The following is a 17,817-nucleotide window of genomic DNA, read 5'->3' as shown; positions in this document are numbered from 1 at the left end:
GTGGTTTGTGTTTCATGCAGTGTGTTGTGCTAGCAATTTTTTAGCACTGTACAGTAGAACTTAAAAATTTGAGCGCTTTCAGTGAAAATTTGTGAAAATTGTAATCTACTTAGATTGAAATCTGCTGTTCAGATTTTCGTGTTTTGTGTTCTTGCAAGTATCTCTCAGTGTAACAATCTCTGAACTGAAATTTCTCTTTTAAGATGATGGTCACGTGAAAGGTGCGCTAAGAATGGTGTTTAGATTTAACTCCTAAAAAAACCCAATGTGACTGGTTTAGAGAAAAGAAGTAAAATTTCCGATCAGTCAGTCATTTTTCCAAAGCTTGACTCTTGGAAATTAAGTTGAAGCAAAATAAAGCCCCCTAGCACAGCTTCTCATTAGAAGCTAGAATATATGAAGTTGTCAAGACCATTACTGTTCTAGCTCAATATATATAGAGAAGAGTTTGACTGGAACAAATGCGTCCATATGTGAAGCTAGCTGATCCGGGGAAAACTGTATAGGATGCTTGTTTAGTCTGTGTTGAAACACAGGAGGAGTAGAAGGGCTGGTGAGTGTAACCAGGTAAGGGAATTTCAGCTGTCTCTTGCCACAACTGAGTCACTTGACTACCCTGCCCTGCCTGTGACATTTCTGTTTTGCCTCTCAATGTCAAAGGACACGGGAAGTGTTGACATTGTAATAAAAAAATTACTCTGTCCTAATTATTATATTGATACTTGATTTTTCTGTTGTTATGATGCAAAATAAGCATTGTTAGTAGTTTTAAGAGGTATTGTTTTGAGTTCTCAGAAATGGCAATGATTGCCTTGAACACCCTGAATGGTTTCCTGCCTTGCTTGCAGCATTTACAAGGCTTGTGCGATAGACTTTGTCATTTTGGAGTGTTTTGGTTATGTGAAGCTCCTGTGTACTGGCATGATGGTCAATGTTTTATTTCTGGTGTTCAGTAACGTCTGTGTGTTGTTACTGTAAATCCTGAATGAGTAATTTCCATTAAGTATAATGTACTGTAGAGAGAAATCACTTGAGATGATTAACAAATAGAGAAAGGACAAAATAAACTAGTACTTTTTTTTTTTATTTCTCTATGAAATTCTAACTGAATTATATGCACAGTCTAATACATGATTTTTCTTGATAAATGATAGTTGAAAAGTTTTGTCAGTTTAAAACTATCTAAATGAAACTATTACAAGATTTTACTCGTTTTTACCTGTGGCGTTCTCATCACTCAACCTAGGTAACACTTTGTACCTTGTGTTTACTCCAAATGTTTATTTACATGGAGGAATACCTTAATACGTTTTTCTTCTTCCTCCCGCAGCCCCTCTCCTTGCATTTCCTTACCATGTTTTCATTGAATTGTAGAACAGTTAGGGGATGTTAGGTCTCCTAGTCCAGCCTCTTGCTCAAAGCAGCGTCGGCTAAGAGATCATAGTTTCCTCCTGTATGTAGTGATTAAAAATCCTCATCAGCAGCAGCGCAGTCGGTACGTGTTAAGTTCATGGAATCAGAGTTCAGATGTTTACATATGTGAGGAGTGAATTTTCCTTCTAGTGGAAGTGCTTCTGAAAATTATTTTCTGATATCACCTTGCTCAACTACATGGGTTTGGACTTAAAATCAGATGTATTTCATGGCAGACAACTACTAGAATAAACTGTATTGTATCCAATAGTGTTTCTCTCCAGTGCTGTATTAAGTCTGAGCTCGGGAGAGATTGCAGGAGAAGTCTCGAGGGAAAGGAAATGTGATGTTGGGAGGATATGGTTTGTTCATATGATATAATTTCTTAAACTTTGCTGTGTGAAGAAATAAAATTCTCTTTGGTCCCAGTGACTTCTGTAATGTGAAGATGTTATTGCCCATACTAATACTGGGTAATGAAAGTTACTGTGATCTGAGATCCAGAACTTGTTCGTGTCTCAAGTGTTGGATTGCATCCAGAACTAGTGTTGCATTAAAGGACTGTAGTCAGTTTTTACTCTCATCAAGTCTAGAAAGAAATCTGGTATTCTCAGCTGGTTTTTTGTTTGGTCTGTGCTGATTTACTTATGCAAGTAAATGTTTTCTTTTGTTCTTCTGGCATGTGAAATATTGGTAATAAAATTCTTGTCATGTTGCTTCCATTGATTGTGATAAAACTTCAGGGGGGTTGTTTGTTTTTTTCTTTTTTAATTCTGTACTTTGAAAAATTTGAATAATTAATCCTTGTTGAAATACGCAAATCTTTATCCATAGACTAGGTCTGGAATTCCATTCTGATGCCTATTTTTCTTTAATATCTGCAGTTGCTGCCATCTTCAAGGATGTGTGGGTGTTCAAAGCTTCTCTGTATGCGAATTTGGGAGCAGGGTTTCAAAATGTTGGCCATAGCTTTTAAATCTAAACATCTAGGCAGTTTATTGCTCTCCCCTGAAGAGCAATTAATGCTAATCTCAAGTATAACTGGAATAAAAATGAAGTTGATGGAAAAGTACTTTAACATCAGGATGACATAACATTCGCAGCCTCCAGAGGTTGTATATACATAAGTATTTACACTGCTAATAGCTTACCTCAGAGAACTTCCCTTAATTTCCTTCAGTTTTGTTTTCTGCTTAGAAGAGATAATTAAATCGTAAATTTTTCCTGGAATTGTTGTACATTTGAGTTTCATCTGCTGACTAATATTTTCTTATAGTTTCCATGTCTTAGCTAAGTCAGAAATATCTTGTCTGTTTATTACTTTAGTTCTACACTAGTAATTCATGTCTCTGTTATCAGTTATTGAGCTGGTTCAGATTTCTTCCGGTTCTCTAAGGCTTTGAAAGGAAATTACTATCCTTTTTAGTAATTCTTCAACTTGAAGAATGGTGAAATCTTACTACTTTGGAACCTGTAAGTGGTAGGAAATGAAAGGGCATTCATTTTAGATTCAAAATATGGATATAGTGTATTTAGTCCGTGCAACATCTGAAGACAAACAGGGATTTAATTGGACTTGGGATAAGGATTTTGAGTGTTCTGTTATCAGACATTAAATATATTAATGTGGGAAGCAACACTTTGATTTCCTATCTGTTTGGTTTTTTAGTGACTTTGAAGTAGTTACTTGCAGCAACCCACTTCTGATGTAAGGAAATAATGGGCATACTTCATTCTTTGTGGAAGAAAATCTGAACTACCGTGTACCATATTTAAATTTTGTATAGGGTTGTTACACCAGTATACAGCTGAAGAGATACTAAATCAACAAAATATTTTTTTTATATTCCTTCCTAGCATATCTACTTATTTACCTAAAATACAACTCAGGCTGTATGGTTACAACAAAATGAGATATTTATGAAAAGTAGCATTTGAAATTAATGTCCTCATTCTGTTTCTTCTGAATGCTGACGTACAAACCGAGAACTCAAGGGTACTATTTCCGTATGTCATGTCATTCTTTTATGTTCAAGTGTTGCAAAGTCTTGCTGCTGTCTTTTTTTTTTTGAGTTTGAAAAACCTATTTTAAATACGTAATTGAAAATAGCTTTCTATGGCAGGTTTCTGTCTTGCTGAAATGAACTATTAAATAGCTTTTGGAAAAGAGTGTAGATGGGCTTTTTTTAGCTATCCTAAGAATAGCTTCCACTGGGTTATGGTCTCACTACAAAACCACATGGAAGGAGCAGCTAGCTTCATGTTTGTCCCATCTGTTTCTTGCTTTTGATTAGATTGCAAGACTAATGAAACATAATTTACCACAGGATTTGTCCAGCAGAATGCTGTAGACACCCAAGCAAAACATAAACTATATAGATGCTAATGAGGAATTACTGAAGAGTATGTAGAAAACTTTGATTTCAAGTGTTCCTTTAAACAAGTTCTCCTGCTTGTAGTAGGAGTACTTTTAAGGAATATTTTCCAGGCATAAACCTTTACTTTTTGTCAATTTTCTTGAACTTTGAATTAATTTCACTTTTTTGTTTCATCAACAGTCTACTCTGGCTGTTTTAATTTATTTCTGCTAGTGAAGTTTCAAACATCTAAAAGAATGTAATTTGTAGATGGTGGTGCTTTGACATTTTCATGCTTTTTATTCTGTTCAACCTTCTTTCTGTGCAAAGTTGGAATCTTTGAATGCTCTGAAATAGAAGAATATGCTTTTTGTTCATGATAACTTTGTTTTGTTTCTCTGTTGGCCACAGAGGGTCACAGATTGTCTGGTAAGTGTGAAAACTAGAACAGTTTTATTTTAGAAACTTTTGACTTGTGTGTATAAGCATGTATGCCTGTGAATACTCAACTGTATTTCATGGTGCGGTACTGGGATTAACAGTCTGCAAGAAATAGGCATTCTGAACCTTTTTCACAGACAAAGGACAGTGTACTATGTACGTGTTATACAGTTAACAAATCTAAGAGTAAGAATCTTTATTTTGCCTTTGAAAATCTAGTAAGTAAATATTTCTCATAAATTTGCTACTTTTTATGCAATAAGTGACTTACTGAAGATTTTTTCCTACGCATATTCTGTCCTACTTTCACTGAATCACCTTATAAAATTACAGTTACTGCAGGTCACTGTATTGTGTGCTTTTGCAAGATAACTGAATTAATAGTATAAGAATATAAATTGCGATTCTTCTAATGGAGAGGGATTTCAAGGCAAAAAGAAATAGAAAAATAAAATTGCTTTGAAAAATTTATTTAAATTGCATTCAGAATGTTGACTTGTAAACAGAAGATACAAAAGATGTGATATATTGCAGGTTTTTCTTTTCCATTACAGAACATTTCTTCTAGCTTTGTTTTTTTAGGCAACTGAAATAAATTGGGGTCTCTGTGCTTCCCTTGGAGGCCCTTTCCCCACGTGCATGTGTTGTTTGTAACTCCTGATGAGGAAAGGAAGGGCTGTAGGGGAAGCTTAGATATGCTGTTGAACGTCATCAGAGAATCCATGCACAACAGACCCACAGAAGTCTGCTCAAGGAGATGTGGATTTTTTTTTTTTTTTTTAACTACTACAATTGTAAAACAAAAATAATGCTAATTTGCGGGGTGGGGTTTGAGTTCCTGAGGGGCAAGAAACATTTTCCAACCTTCCCACCACAGGACTTGATTAATAAAGCCTCTGTCACCACTCCACACACATTCGTTCCGTTTGGATGAGAGTCCTGTATATGGACAATCTCCTGTCTAATGCTTGGATATGTGCTGGGAGTGCGAAAGAGGCAACTTGAATAGGAGCACTCTGCTGCATCCTGCCAGAACCGCTTGGCTGGCTGGGCTTCCCTGGCAATTCATTTCTCTGAGCTTTTCAGAAGGACAGCATGCGGTCCGGAAAGGGGAAAGTCATTCTTCCTGTTATCAAATGGCTCAGTGGGAGATCTTGCCATCCAGAACACTGAATAAAGCCAAAGTGCTTTATGGAAGGAGAGCAGTATGTTACTCTTAAATTAGAAGTTGGAAATGGTTTACCCCAGTAATTTGTAAGAAATCATGTCTTTCTGATAGCACATTTCAGCTATCAGGAAATCAGACTTTTCACATGCAAATAGGGAAGCAGTCAATATGTGGGACACTGAGAAAGACAGATGTGGATTTGATAGCATTGTATTTCTCTGGAATCTAGGTAATTTGGGAGCTTTACCTGTTGGATAGGTTGTATAAGCTTTGGTAGCATGTGAGAACCAGCTAACCCTTTTTTGGATTCAAGACATGAAATCAGCTAGGCTTATTGTGGTGGTGGGTGAAAACGAGGTTTGAATAGGTAAATCATTAATAGTGTTGTACATGTTCACCATTTTAGAAGGCAGGTAGGGAAGTAATAGTTAAATTTGGGCTACTTTTGTCCTTCCTTCTGTTTTTCTACATATCTTTAGGAATTCTGTCTGAAGCATACTTCTAAGAAGATGTTCCTAGAAAATTCTTAACATTTAATAGGCTGTCTTCAGTAATTAAACTATACGTTTATGTAGCATTTGCTGTAGCTGAATATCTACAAGGCATTGGAGATCCAGATGGAGGTCTTGTTTGTGTGGACAGGTACTGTAGAAAAAATGTGTATAGAAATCTGTTCTCTGACATTATAGAAATTAGAACTTTTTTTTGTTTGAATTAAAATGTGATAAATTGTGCTTTTGTGTAACAAATATGAAAAAAATCATTGCAGTAATTTTTAGCGATAGTAAAATTATGAAACTAATTCTGATCTTGATTTTCTTTTTTCTCTGCTCTTTTTTAGGTTCAATTTATGAGCCGCTTCAAAGTATTAACCTTCCAAAACCAGAGGGGGGAAGTCTGTGGGACAAATTAGATCATTATTACAGAATTGGTAAGTTAGTAATTGTTCCTACCATGACAGATTTGCAGTGTAACTTCATAAATATTTACAGTTATGGTTATGACAGTAATTAGCTTTGTCTTAAAATAATACCTGCAGTCTTCAATAAGGATTTTTATTTTCTGAGAGGTAAAGGGTTCTGTCATTACAATTCCTCATAAGACTCCTGTGATAATATAATGCATGTATTTAGGTATTTCGTACGTTGCTTGAAAAATCATGACCTGTAAATAGTGTTCAAAATTGTCATCTGCATTTGTGAAATGGTAGAATAGATTCTGAGTTGCAGCTGATGGTCTTGGATGGGGTGGGGTAAAGGTCATCTGCTGGCAGTTTTTGATGCTCAAACAACAGATAAGAATTGGAATTGATATTCACATGTTAAATATCATTGCTACGTATTCTTACTTGAGGATAGTTTCCTAAATTTTTGCTGGGAGTTTGAAAGGCACAAAAACTGGAGGGCTGAATTACACTTCATGCTGAAAATGAAAATGCGTATTGGAAATCCAGTCCAGCTGTAAGACTGAATTTCGAATTATTTTGGATGAAGTGGTAGCCTAGTATTGTGGCATTAGCCAGGTACAGCTGAGGAAACATTTAAATGGAAACAAGCTTTCTTGTAGTACTTGAAACAGTTTGACAGGTGATCAGTGAGAAGTTAATTTTTGTTACCAGTGGTGCCATAATGTATTTTTATGCCGAAATTTTATGTTAGCTAACTTATTTTAAGCCAACTTTAGTGTTTTTCTTTTCATTATGTGATCATTTTAAGCCAAAAACTTACACGTTAAAGAAGCAATGGTTTCTTTTGATTGTTTTGGGTGTTGGGGGTGGGGTTGTGTTACAATAAAGTCCTGCCTGTATTCTAAAATCAGTTTTTTTAATGGCTGTGCAATTGACTGTTTAAAATTTAAGTTTTAGTCAGGCAAGGGTATAGAATAGTGAACAATTTTTCCATCATTCTAGAAGTGTGGAATGAGAGTCACTTCAAAAATTCACCCCATTTTGGAAGTGAAATCTGTGAGTTGTGCCTGGTCTATCCATAGATGCGTTGTTTTTTGTAGATGCATTGCTTTTATATTTCTTACAGAGGAGATGACACTTCAATTTACTTTTAATGCTTGGCAGCAGCAAATCTATGGTGGTGCTTGCTGTTTATCTGTCGGGCACTTATGTTGCAAGCAGTCTGCTGCCTCAGTAAAAATTTACTATTGGATTTATACTTCATTTTAGAATAATCTGTATTGACTTTTTGAGGTAGCATTTTATCAAAGTTCTTGTTATAACGTATTAAGTTACTGAAGAATATAATGCAAAAAGCCATAAAACCCTGTAATTTTTATTTAAAATACTTAATTTCTAATACATAGACAATAAAGGGCTTTTTTAAATTGATGCTTGATAACATTCTGCAAAAAAATTGCTTTCTTGTCTTATAATGGACAGTTTATTGTTAGAAGGGTGATGTTCAAGGACATTAAGCCCAGTTTCAATCTTGTAGCACGCTGCTTATTATGCAGTTTTAGGAAAACAATTCACAACATGCAAAATATTGCAGTACAAAAAGAAAGAAAGTAATTAGTATTTTTTTCTAATTCAGTTTTGACAACTTGAAAATTCCTGTCTTGTTCTATTTTTATGTCAAGGTACTAAGTTAAATAACTGTAGTCGTCCTTTCTTCTTACTTACTCATTACTTTCCTCTTTTAAAAATATTGATACAATCATCTGGCCAAAGTTGAAAATGTAATTTTTATGAATGTGGAGTTCTGCAGAGTTTAACCACTTAAATTATTTGGGGGGGCAGTTCACATACTGTAGTGTCCCCGCCTCCATAAAATGGAAATTACTGGGTTGGTTGTACTAGAACAAAGCCATATAAATAGTTTTGAGTACTGGTGTTTTTTTTTTTTAAAAAAGGTCTAATTTGACTGAAAAAACGACGTGACAAAATGGGTTTTGTGTGTCTTTCTCCTTACCTTTCTTTCTCTTCTGTTTTATGTTGTGCATGCCCTAACAGATTGTTCACATCTTGATTTATTCCTGAAAATCTGTGTAGAAACTGGAAGAAACATTAGTGCTGTTATTAGCATTTTTTCTTTTTTCCTTTTTCCAGTTAAGTCAACGTTGCTGCTTTATCAAAGCCCAACCACAGGTCTGTTTCCTACAAAAACGTATGGGGATAACCGAAAGGCAAAAGTACACGACAGTCTTTACTGTGCTGCATGTGCCTGGGCATTAGCCCTTGCTTACAGGTGAATAACTTCTAAACTCACATCTCTGCCACGTTACATTCTTTCTGTTACGCAGAAATTCGCATTCCCCGGGAATGTTTTAAAAGATGAAGCTTTATCAAGAATAGTTTTGGAAACCCATAGAGATGGTATGTGTTTCCAAATCTCAATAAAAACATTTATGTAGCTACTAGGTGAAAAAATGTCACTCTGCTTTTGGTAAGTAAACATGTTTTCATATCATTTAATTGGTACCAATATTCTGAAACAGATCAATTAATGCATGCTATTAAAAATGAAGTTTATTGTGGCAAACTGTACTCAAGGAATACTGCTCATTTTAAATGTAGCGGGAGAGTTCAGAGCAGAAGCAGGCTTGTTGCAGGTAGTAACAATCCGGGTACTTGCAGGAGACTGAATCCTTGAATGCTGGGAAATGTTGATTTGGGAAATAATAGTGACTATCATCCTCGCTAGGTGCAGAGGCTGGGTAGTCTCTGTTGTTAGCTCTTCTTATTTTCTGTTTCGTCCGTTTCCACTGTTGACTCATTAGAGAAGTAAGTTAGGAATTTGTCTGGTGTAGTATGACCTTAAGAACTATGGGAGAGTTACCTCCCATAATAATTTATTCATAATTCCCTCTCCTTTAGGTCAAATAACTATGGAAATTGCTTTCTGAGGTTTAGTATTCATTGTTTCCAACCTTGTTACCCCAGCCACCCAGAAAAACACGGACAGAGGAGATGATAACTCAAATGCAGTGTTTTTAAGAAAAAAGATGGTATGCAGATACTGAATAATTTACTCTTTTTAGTCATCAACTTCTTGTATTGAGGTAGTGATCACATTCTTGGACAAAATTCTAGTATATTTTACAGAAGAAGGGCCAGAAATAATATGAGAAGCAACTGTTGAAGAAAAGATGATCTACTTAGCAGATAAAAAGTTTTGAGTTTCTTTTTTGTCTCCATTTACTGCTTTAGATTCTATACCTCTGACACCAATCTGAAAAAAAGGTTATTATAGTAGTTTTCTAGGAAATGTTGTTACAAAATTATGCTTTTTGAAAGAGAAGATGTACAGAGATCTCCGTTTACTTCTGGAGGTGCTGTGCCTGAAATTTTGATAAACTCATGATAATTGTAGGGAAATGAACACTGAGAATGTGTAATTATTACTTTCATTTCTTATATTGAAAACTTTGCATCTTTCCTTAAATTCCTCTTTCTGTTGGTGAAATAAAAACATTTGAAAATGAAAAAATAGAAAAGAATTAGAAGGAAGAATGAAAGGGGCAGGGGTGATTGTTTTGAATTTTCAGCAACTCATGGAAGAGAGCGTGGCATAATGTTGCCCGAGTTATTCAGTCTTTAATTTCCAGTATGTAGAATCATAGAAGATGATATATGAAACTTGCTGCAGATTGAAGGAAGGACAAAGTGGCAAGACAATAGCTATGCTCAGAACGGTGCCTTGATCTTCAGGTGCTGTGCAATGAATTTTCTTTGATGGGCAAAGGTTTATGATTGAAATTAGGTGAACAGCTAAAATCTGAAATGAGCCAAGGCACAAGACTCATGCGGAAGGCTGCGTTATCTACCACATGCAGATTACTGTGCTTGACTCATACCAGTGCTACTGTTCACTTTCATAAAAGCTGGATTTCTTGAGAGCATGTTAAGAAAACAAACACTGCTGTTGGGAGTAGAGGAAAAAATGTTGTAACGTGAAAACTTCAGAGCTTTTACATGTGCTTCTTATTGATCTTTGGCTTTATCATAAAGTTGGGAATAAATCCTACTGCTTAAAAAATTCTTAACCTATTAATTTTGCATTCTGGTTTTATTCCTTGTGGGGTTGCTTTTTCCCCCCTTGTTTCAACTTTGTAACTGAAAGCAAGTACGTTTCTTTTATCTAAGATTATTATTTAAATAGCACGATTTCTGGATGTGTATGATTTTTGAAGTTATCACTACCTTCCTAATTTTCAGTGTAGGTAGCAGAACCTCAGCATAACCTACTAACACGTTAAGTATGGTGGAAAAGGATACGCTTCATTTGTAGTGTAGTTATCATCCACTTAGCTATAATCAAATTAGTAACAGCTATGAAGTGGACTGAGAAATAGCAGTGAGCGTATTATGCTGTTTTGCATATTTGTATCAGAGACATGTCGTTTTAACTTACAAACATGTAAGAAAACATTATTTTCACCCTGAAAGGCTCAGTCAAAAATTGAGAACTGGAAAGACAGAACACATGAATGCAATGATCAAGGTTGTTTACACGTAATATATTTCTTATAGTTAAACCAACTTGGGATTTGGCATTGGTTTTAATATGCATTTAATAATATAGTAATTGTGAGTGGTGTTTGATTTCACAGTATAAAAATACTAAGGTGCCTTGAAACACATTTCTGGACATTTGGAGTAGTTAACTTTAAGACTCTTGTATGCACAGCTGTAGTTTATCAACATCATCACAAAAGTCACTGCTCGATTATGAATGGCAGATATTTTGTAGAGTTAGAGTTAAATTGCCTTTGTGTTTTGGATCTCTCACGGAACATAGAACAATGGCTTGCAATGTTGTAAGATCAGCAAGGAGGTTTTTTTTCTCTTTTAAAATTTTGCAATGGGAATGTTCATGTAAGTTGCAACATAAACTAAAATACAGTGTTAGTTAAATACTTAATATTCCAAAGCACTGATGTGTCCTTTTTTTCTTTTTTCCCCGCTAATGCATTTCCAATTTGTTTTATGAGTTATCTTTCTTATCCAGGCGTATTGATGATGACAAGGGAAGGACTCATGAACTGGAGCATTCTGCTATAAAGTGCATGAGAGGGATTCTCTACTGCTACATGCGTCAGGCCGATAAGGTAAAACACTGTAGTGTGGACCCAAGCACTCGCTTAATTCTAAGGGATTAAAAGACATGAGTACTTTGCGAAGTAAACTGCAGGGCATACTTGGAACTTCTTTGGGTTCCTTTTGCAGTTATTTATCCTATTTAAACATTAGACCATTAGTAATCGGGGTTTTTTTAATGTATTTTTAATCCTTAAATGGAAAGATACAGAATTTCTTTTAGCTAAGTCTGGAGGGTTTTCTTTGCACTGTTAACTTGGTTATCAGATTTGCAGTTGTTCTTACCTAGGTGGTGGTTTTGATTGTTTTGCTTGGTTTCTTTAGCAGTCAGTTTCTAGTGTTCTTTGACTTAATGGCGTAAATTTAGAAGGGCAGCAATCCAAAATGAATAAGGAAACAGGGTAATTTACTTACGTTATAATACAGTTGATATATTCAGCCTGTAATCCTCTTGTGAGTATAACCTGAATATTCTTGAATATTCAGGGCTTCTCCTTATCAAAATTTAGATGTGGTGGATTAATTTTGCATAGTGGTTAGCAGTAATTCTATAAGTAGTTAAATATATTCCATGTGATTATTTTATGTTTCATGTCACTGACTTTTAACTGTATTATTAAAAATAATTCTCATGTTACCACATAGCTTCCATCACCTCTAAGCACGCAAACTGAAATGTAAAGTCCGTAGGCATGTGATATCAGTAATACTACCTGCCTAGTGGATGAGGGAAAGGCTGCAGATGTCAGCTACCTGGACTTCAGTAAAGCCTTGACACCGTCTCCCACAGCATTCCTCTAAGGAAGCTGGTGGCTCGTGGCCTAGGTACTCTTCACTGGGTAAAAAACTGGCTGAATGACTGAGCCTAGAGAGTTGTGGTGAATGGAGTTAAGTCCAGTTGGCGACTGGTCACAAGCGGTGTTCCCCAGGGCTCATTTTTGGGGCCAGCCTTGTTCAATATCTTCATCAATGATCTAGATGAGGGGATTGAGTGTGCCCTCAGTAGGTTTGCAGATGACACCAAGTTGGGTGGGAGTGTCGATCTGCTCAAGGGTATAATGGCCCTGCAGAGGGATCTGGACAGGCTGGACCAATGGGCTGAGGCCAACTGTGAGGTTTAACAAGGCCAAGTGCCGGGTCCTGCACTTTGGTCACAACAACCCCATGCAACACTACAGGTTTGGGGAAAGAGTGGCTGGAAAGCTGCCTGGCCGAAAAGGACCTGGGGGTGCTGGCTGACAGCTGGCTGAACATGAGCCAGCAGTGTGCTCAGGTGGCCAAGGCAGCCAACAGCATCTGGAATAGTGTAGCCAGCAGGAGCAGGACAATCACCTGATCGTCCCCGTGTACTCGGCACTGGTGAGGCCACACCTGGAATACTGTGTCCAGTTTTGGGCCCCTCAGTACAAGAAGGACATTGAGGTGCTGGAGTGTGTCCAGAGAAGGGCAACGAAGCTGGTGAAGGGTCTGGAGCACAGGTCTTATGAGGAGCGGCTGAGGGAACTGGGGTTGTTTAGTCTGGAGGAGGCTGAGGGGAGACCTTATCGCTCTCTACAACTACCTGAAAGGAGGATGTAGCCAGGTGGTATTGGTCTCTTCTTCCAAGTAACGAGGGATAGAATGAGAGTAAAAGGCCTCAAGTTGTGCCAGGGGAGGTTTAGATTGGATATTAGGAAAAATTTCTTCATGGAAAGAGTGGTCAAGCATTGGAACAGGCTGCTCAGAGAGGTGGTGGAGTCACCATCCTTGGAAGTGTTCAAAAAGCGGGTAGACGTGGCACCTGGGGACATGGTTTAGTGGGCATGGTGGTGTTGGGTTGATGGTTGGACTGATGATCTTAGAGGTCCTTTCCAACCTTAATGATTCCTAGTTTTACTTTCATTAAAAATAATCCAGCCACCAAGCCAGGAAACGTGAAATTAACTATTTCTCTACCCTCAATTGGTTTAGTGGTGGACTTGGTAGTGTTAGGTTAATGGTTGGACTGGATGGTCTTAAAGGTCTTTCCAACCTAAATGATGCTGGGATTCTGCAATAATAATAAGCAGCAAATCAGGTGTATTGCCAGTTGTATTTATGCTGTTGTGGTATTTTTTTCTCAGTTTCCTTAGTCTGTTTCTTTCTAGTCTTACATCTTTAAATAATGTTGACCTAAATTGATCTTGTTACAGTTGAGCTGTTGTTTTTCTCTTCGACATGCGGTGGTTAGTTTTGAAGATGATCACTGCAGATATGAGTAATGAACATTAAATTAACACAGGTGTCACACTGCTGACATGCTGGTTGTCGGGTTTTGCCTTGATTACTATAAATGCTTCTCTCTTCCTACAGTGTAGACTTAAGTCAAATTGGACTTTTTTCTGAGACACTCTGTATGTGCTGGCCTCATACAGGCTGTTTAGGACAGGCCAGGAAGGTGAGGAGGGGAGTTGTGAGAGAGTAGCTGGAATTCATGGTACCCTGCTAGGGAAGGGTGGTGAGCCAGCTGAGAGCTTATGGGTCAGCATTCTATATGTACATTTCAGATCTATGACTTCAGGGTAGGCCTGATGTGCTTTGACATGCTTTCTGCTAAGAATTTGGCTCCAGTAAAATGAGGTGGTGTTTGTCCAGAAGAAGAAAGTTACTAAGCATCTGTAACTATGTATTACAGACTTTTTTTCTACCAGACCCAGAGAGATTAGACGGATGGGTTGAATATTTGCATTCTTTAAGTATATGTATACTTTAAGTATGTATGAAATAGTCTCTGATAAGTTTCAGGAACTGTTGTTTATAAGTTTTACATAGTGGTCATATCAAGAAATTCTGAAATACCTGGTTTATATAGTGAATTTGTGGTTGCCAAACATACTGAAATTATTGACTTTGACTTTATGTTTTGCCTTTAATTCACCTTTAGGTTCAGCGATTTAAACAAGACCCCAAGCCATCTGAATGTCTTCATTCTGTTTTCAGTGCACACACTGGGGATGAGGTCTTCTCCCATAAGGAGTATGGTCACCTTCAGGTAAAATACGCATGTGTGTGTAAATGCAAGTTTGGATGATTTTAAATAATGTTATTGTTGTCTCCGTTCTTTCATGGTGCAGCTGTCTCAGTTTATTTAGATTTGTGTTAGATGTGTTGTACTTGATAAAATTGAGATTCCTTCTGCATCTTTTGGTGAAGACGACAGACTGTTTTGAAATATAACTCAGTGGTATGTTTTGGTCAGAAGGTACTGAAGTAACTGTGGGATTTGTGGAGGTAGATGGTTGTTTGTTTATAAAGTTGCTTCTTTTTGAGACCAACAGATGGCTTTCAGTAAATGATCCTGGCAAAAAAATGTTGAAGTAGTCAATAAAGTGAAAGATTTAGTGTAATCTTACATTGAATACTATTTTTTAATTAACATTCCCAGCTTAATTTTTCCATAAGTCTGAGCAATTTTCATTCATAGTAAAGATCTAATGTACACTATGAACAGCTTTGTCTAGTTACAAATTTGTTGTTTGCTCTTTGGGATAGTGGTTCCTAGTCAGATTCATTGCATAATTGATTATTTTATTGTCTTTAGTTTTCCAAAGCGCTGATTTACTCTTTTTTTTTTTTTTCCTTTCTCTTTACCTTCAGACCGTTTTTTGCATTCATGACCTTGTTCTTTTGCATTCCATAACTGTGTACTCTTTTTAGTTCAGAAATTGCTAGTGAAATTATTCAGAAGTGACAGTAGGTTGATAATTATTTAATTTCATGGTGATAACATCACTTACATAGTTTGTACAGTAAATGTGTTGGATTCAGGAAATGTATGTTCTGAGAAAAATGTTTTATAGAGTTATCCTAAGTTAGCATTTTGGACTTCTATGTGAAGCTTCCTGAACATGCACATCTTTTATCTGCTAGAGGAGACAATAATTTTGTGACCTGGGAAGCACTGTATGATAGTTCAAAGTCTCTGGTTTTTGTGGCAACTCAGCCCTTCACATAAACATGAATGCACATTCCCTTCTGTCATCAGCAAATCTCAAAGAATAGAGCATTTTCAGCTCTGTGGAGACAACATGAAACAGAGTAACTGAGATGGTTCAGTTGGGAAGAATGGAATATATTACATAGGCGGTCTGCCATTATTGCTGTATTTGGTGCTTTTCAGATTGTATTAAGAAACTGGAGTCAGTGGTCTTTACATCTTTTGGAATTTTTAGAATTTGGACCTTATTCTTAATCTGCTGTGTTTCAGATAAGGATCCAATTTTTTGTTCTAGGTGGTTTCTCTAAATTTCATATACTGGGACTGTGGTTTTATAGCTTATTGAAGCAAGTTATTGTGATAAACTTATTTTCTCTATTGAAGTTGTACAATTTCTCAATTATACTAGAATTCTGTGTAACAAAAGCATAAATTGATATTATGATGCTCATCTGTACAGCTGCTGAAGGTAATTACTCTTAATAATAAATGCTATGTACAGCTACAAAAGAAAACAGTTTTCCACAAATATAATCATATCTGAATGTTGTAGTTATACTTCTGTCAGATGATAATGCTAAAATTCCAGTTAGGAATAAAGCAAATTTTCAGATGTGCTGTGTACTATTCAGTATGCTACTTGCCTTCTTGGTGCTCTGCTTGCTAATAAATTGTCATATATGTAAACGTGAAACAGCTTGTGACTAAAGTGGTTGCCTGTGGGTCAAAGCAGTATGCCCAAGCAAAAACATCTTAAAAATATTATAGTTTCAAATAATTTAAAAACTGATACTGCAGCAGAAGTTGTAGAGGACAGTGCTTGTTTGTGGCATTTCTTCCTATTGTTTCCACATCATTACATCTAGGATATTGGTATTTTAGGATAATATTTTTGAAGAACCAAAACTGTTATAGTAGGACCGTCTTTGTTAGTGAGTAATATCACATTTAGCTTGTTTATGTTTATTGGAGTCAAATAAACATGAAGTTAATTATAGTTTCCTTTCTGTCTTTAATTACTTCAGATAAATGCTGTGTCGTTATTTCTCCTCTATTTGGTTGAGATGATCTCTTCGGGGCTGCAGATTATCTACAACACAGATGAGGTACAAATCGATTTCTGATGTCAAAACACATGCTGTATTAAGCTGTGGGTTTTTTTTTTTTTCTTGGTTTTATTTAATTACCAACTGTAAAATAATTGTTCTGGAAATACACTACATATACTCTGCACTTTTAATGGAAGTCAGAAAAAATAAATGGAATGAATGGATAATGAAATAAATTAATAGCTAATAAAGTGCTACGTATGCAAGGAGTGAATGTAACATGGCATTGAAAACTTTCATAGTTCCCTGCTATTTCTGAAAGGTACAAGGTCAAGAATTAAAAGGTCTGTTAGGACAGTTAACTTCTAGTTATGTTGTTCTCACTTTTCACCTGTCAGTTCTCACTTTTCAAACTGTCAGTCAGTGCCTGCTGTCCAGTGGAATTTCAATACAATACATAATAGGGTTAATTTTCTGGAAAGCTGAAGGACTTTCTTCAAATACATATGAACCTATGGGTGTTAGGAAGTTTTGCTCTATCTTTAATTGAAAATAAAACAATATTATATCATGGTAAGAGATGTTTGTAAGATTGTTAACTGTTCTGAAATTAGATAATAATAGCCACTATGGCCTTGACTTGAGGACAAGTCATGTCAGGACAACCTGCTGTCCTGCTCTGAAATGAGGTCATGTTTTGAGACAGGAATAGAAAGCATAGATTTCCACCCCCACCCCCCCCCCCACCAATTTTCTCAATCTTGTCTCCTTTCTCGCTTAGTTAGAGCATATGATAGATCTATATTATTTTCTCTGAATTGCCTTTATGTCTGTGAGGAAGCAAATGTATATGATTATGTATTTACTTAGCTTGACTTATAATTTATATTATCCTCCAGATGTTTGCATTTAATTACAGAATCTGCAGAAAAAGTGCATGTGTAGAGACTTTCTAGTCGGTAGATATTCTCCACTTCAACATCAGGATGTAGTTTTCATTGCAACCGTACTGTAGAAATCCATGGACTATGGAGATTTATACTAAGATTATGCTACCACAGACCTGTACATTCTGTCAGTCTCTGTTTAGCTTCAACAATTGAATATACACTCAGATCTTATTAACACTGCATAATTATGGTATTTCCAAATTTTCCTGTGCGTCTAGATAATATTCAGCATAGTGGCGTTGGCAGCACTGTGGATGTGGCAATCTGCTACCCAAGCATCAAGTTGGATATTTCTTTCCAATGATATCCTTGCACGATGTATTTAGTCTCTTTCCTTTCTTAGGGAGAGGGGTTTGAACCAGTGCTAGCACAGTGGAAGGTGCTGGCAGATGGTTGATATTTGGCAAGCTGTCTGCATGAATATGTTTGTACACA

The 17,817-nt window shown here is 36.4% G+C and overlaps 1 protein-coding gene across 12 annotated transcripts in view; it reads left to right on the top strand.

Moving 5' to 3' along the window:
* PHKB (phosphorylase kinase regulatory subunit beta) overlaps nucleotides 1-17,817 on the top strand; it is an 87,841-nt gene that overhangs the window by 2,871 nt on the left and 67,153 nt on the right. For 9 of the 12 annotated variants that reach the window (XM_075714779.1, XM_075714778.1, XM_075714782.1 and 6 more), the window contains 5 exons: nucleotides 6,221-6,310; nucleotides 8,438-8,576; nucleotides 11,340-11,439; nucleotides 14,331-14,438; nucleotides 16,409-16,489. In XM_075714779.1, coding sequence (XP_075570894.1) covers nucleotides 6,221-6,310; nucleotides 8,438-8,576; nucleotides 11,340-11,439; nucleotides 14,331-14,438; nucleotides 16,409-16,489 — 518 coding nt within the window. Of the gene's footprint in view, nucleotides 1-4,181; nucleotides 4,200-6,220; nucleotides 6,311-8,436; nucleotides 8,577-8,631; nucleotides 8,705-11,339; nucleotides 11,440-14,330; nucleotides 14,439-16,408; nucleotides 16,490-17,817 lie in introns of those variants that run through there. The other 3 variants (XM_075714785.1, XM_075714789.1, XM_075714790.1) reach the window with 3 other exon arrangements.

This window comes from Pelecanus crispus, chromosome 8 (assembly GCF_030463565.1).
Source record: "Pelecanus crispus isolate bPelCri1 chromosome 8, bPelCri1.pri, whole genome shotgun sequence".
Classification (NCBI taxonomy): Eukaryota; Metazoa; Chordata; class Aves; order Pelecaniformes; family Pelecanidae; genus Pelecanus; species Pelecanus crispus.
The sequence above is the reverse complement of the archived record's forward strand: the minus strand, read 5'-3'. Positions and strand labels throughout refer to the sequence as shown.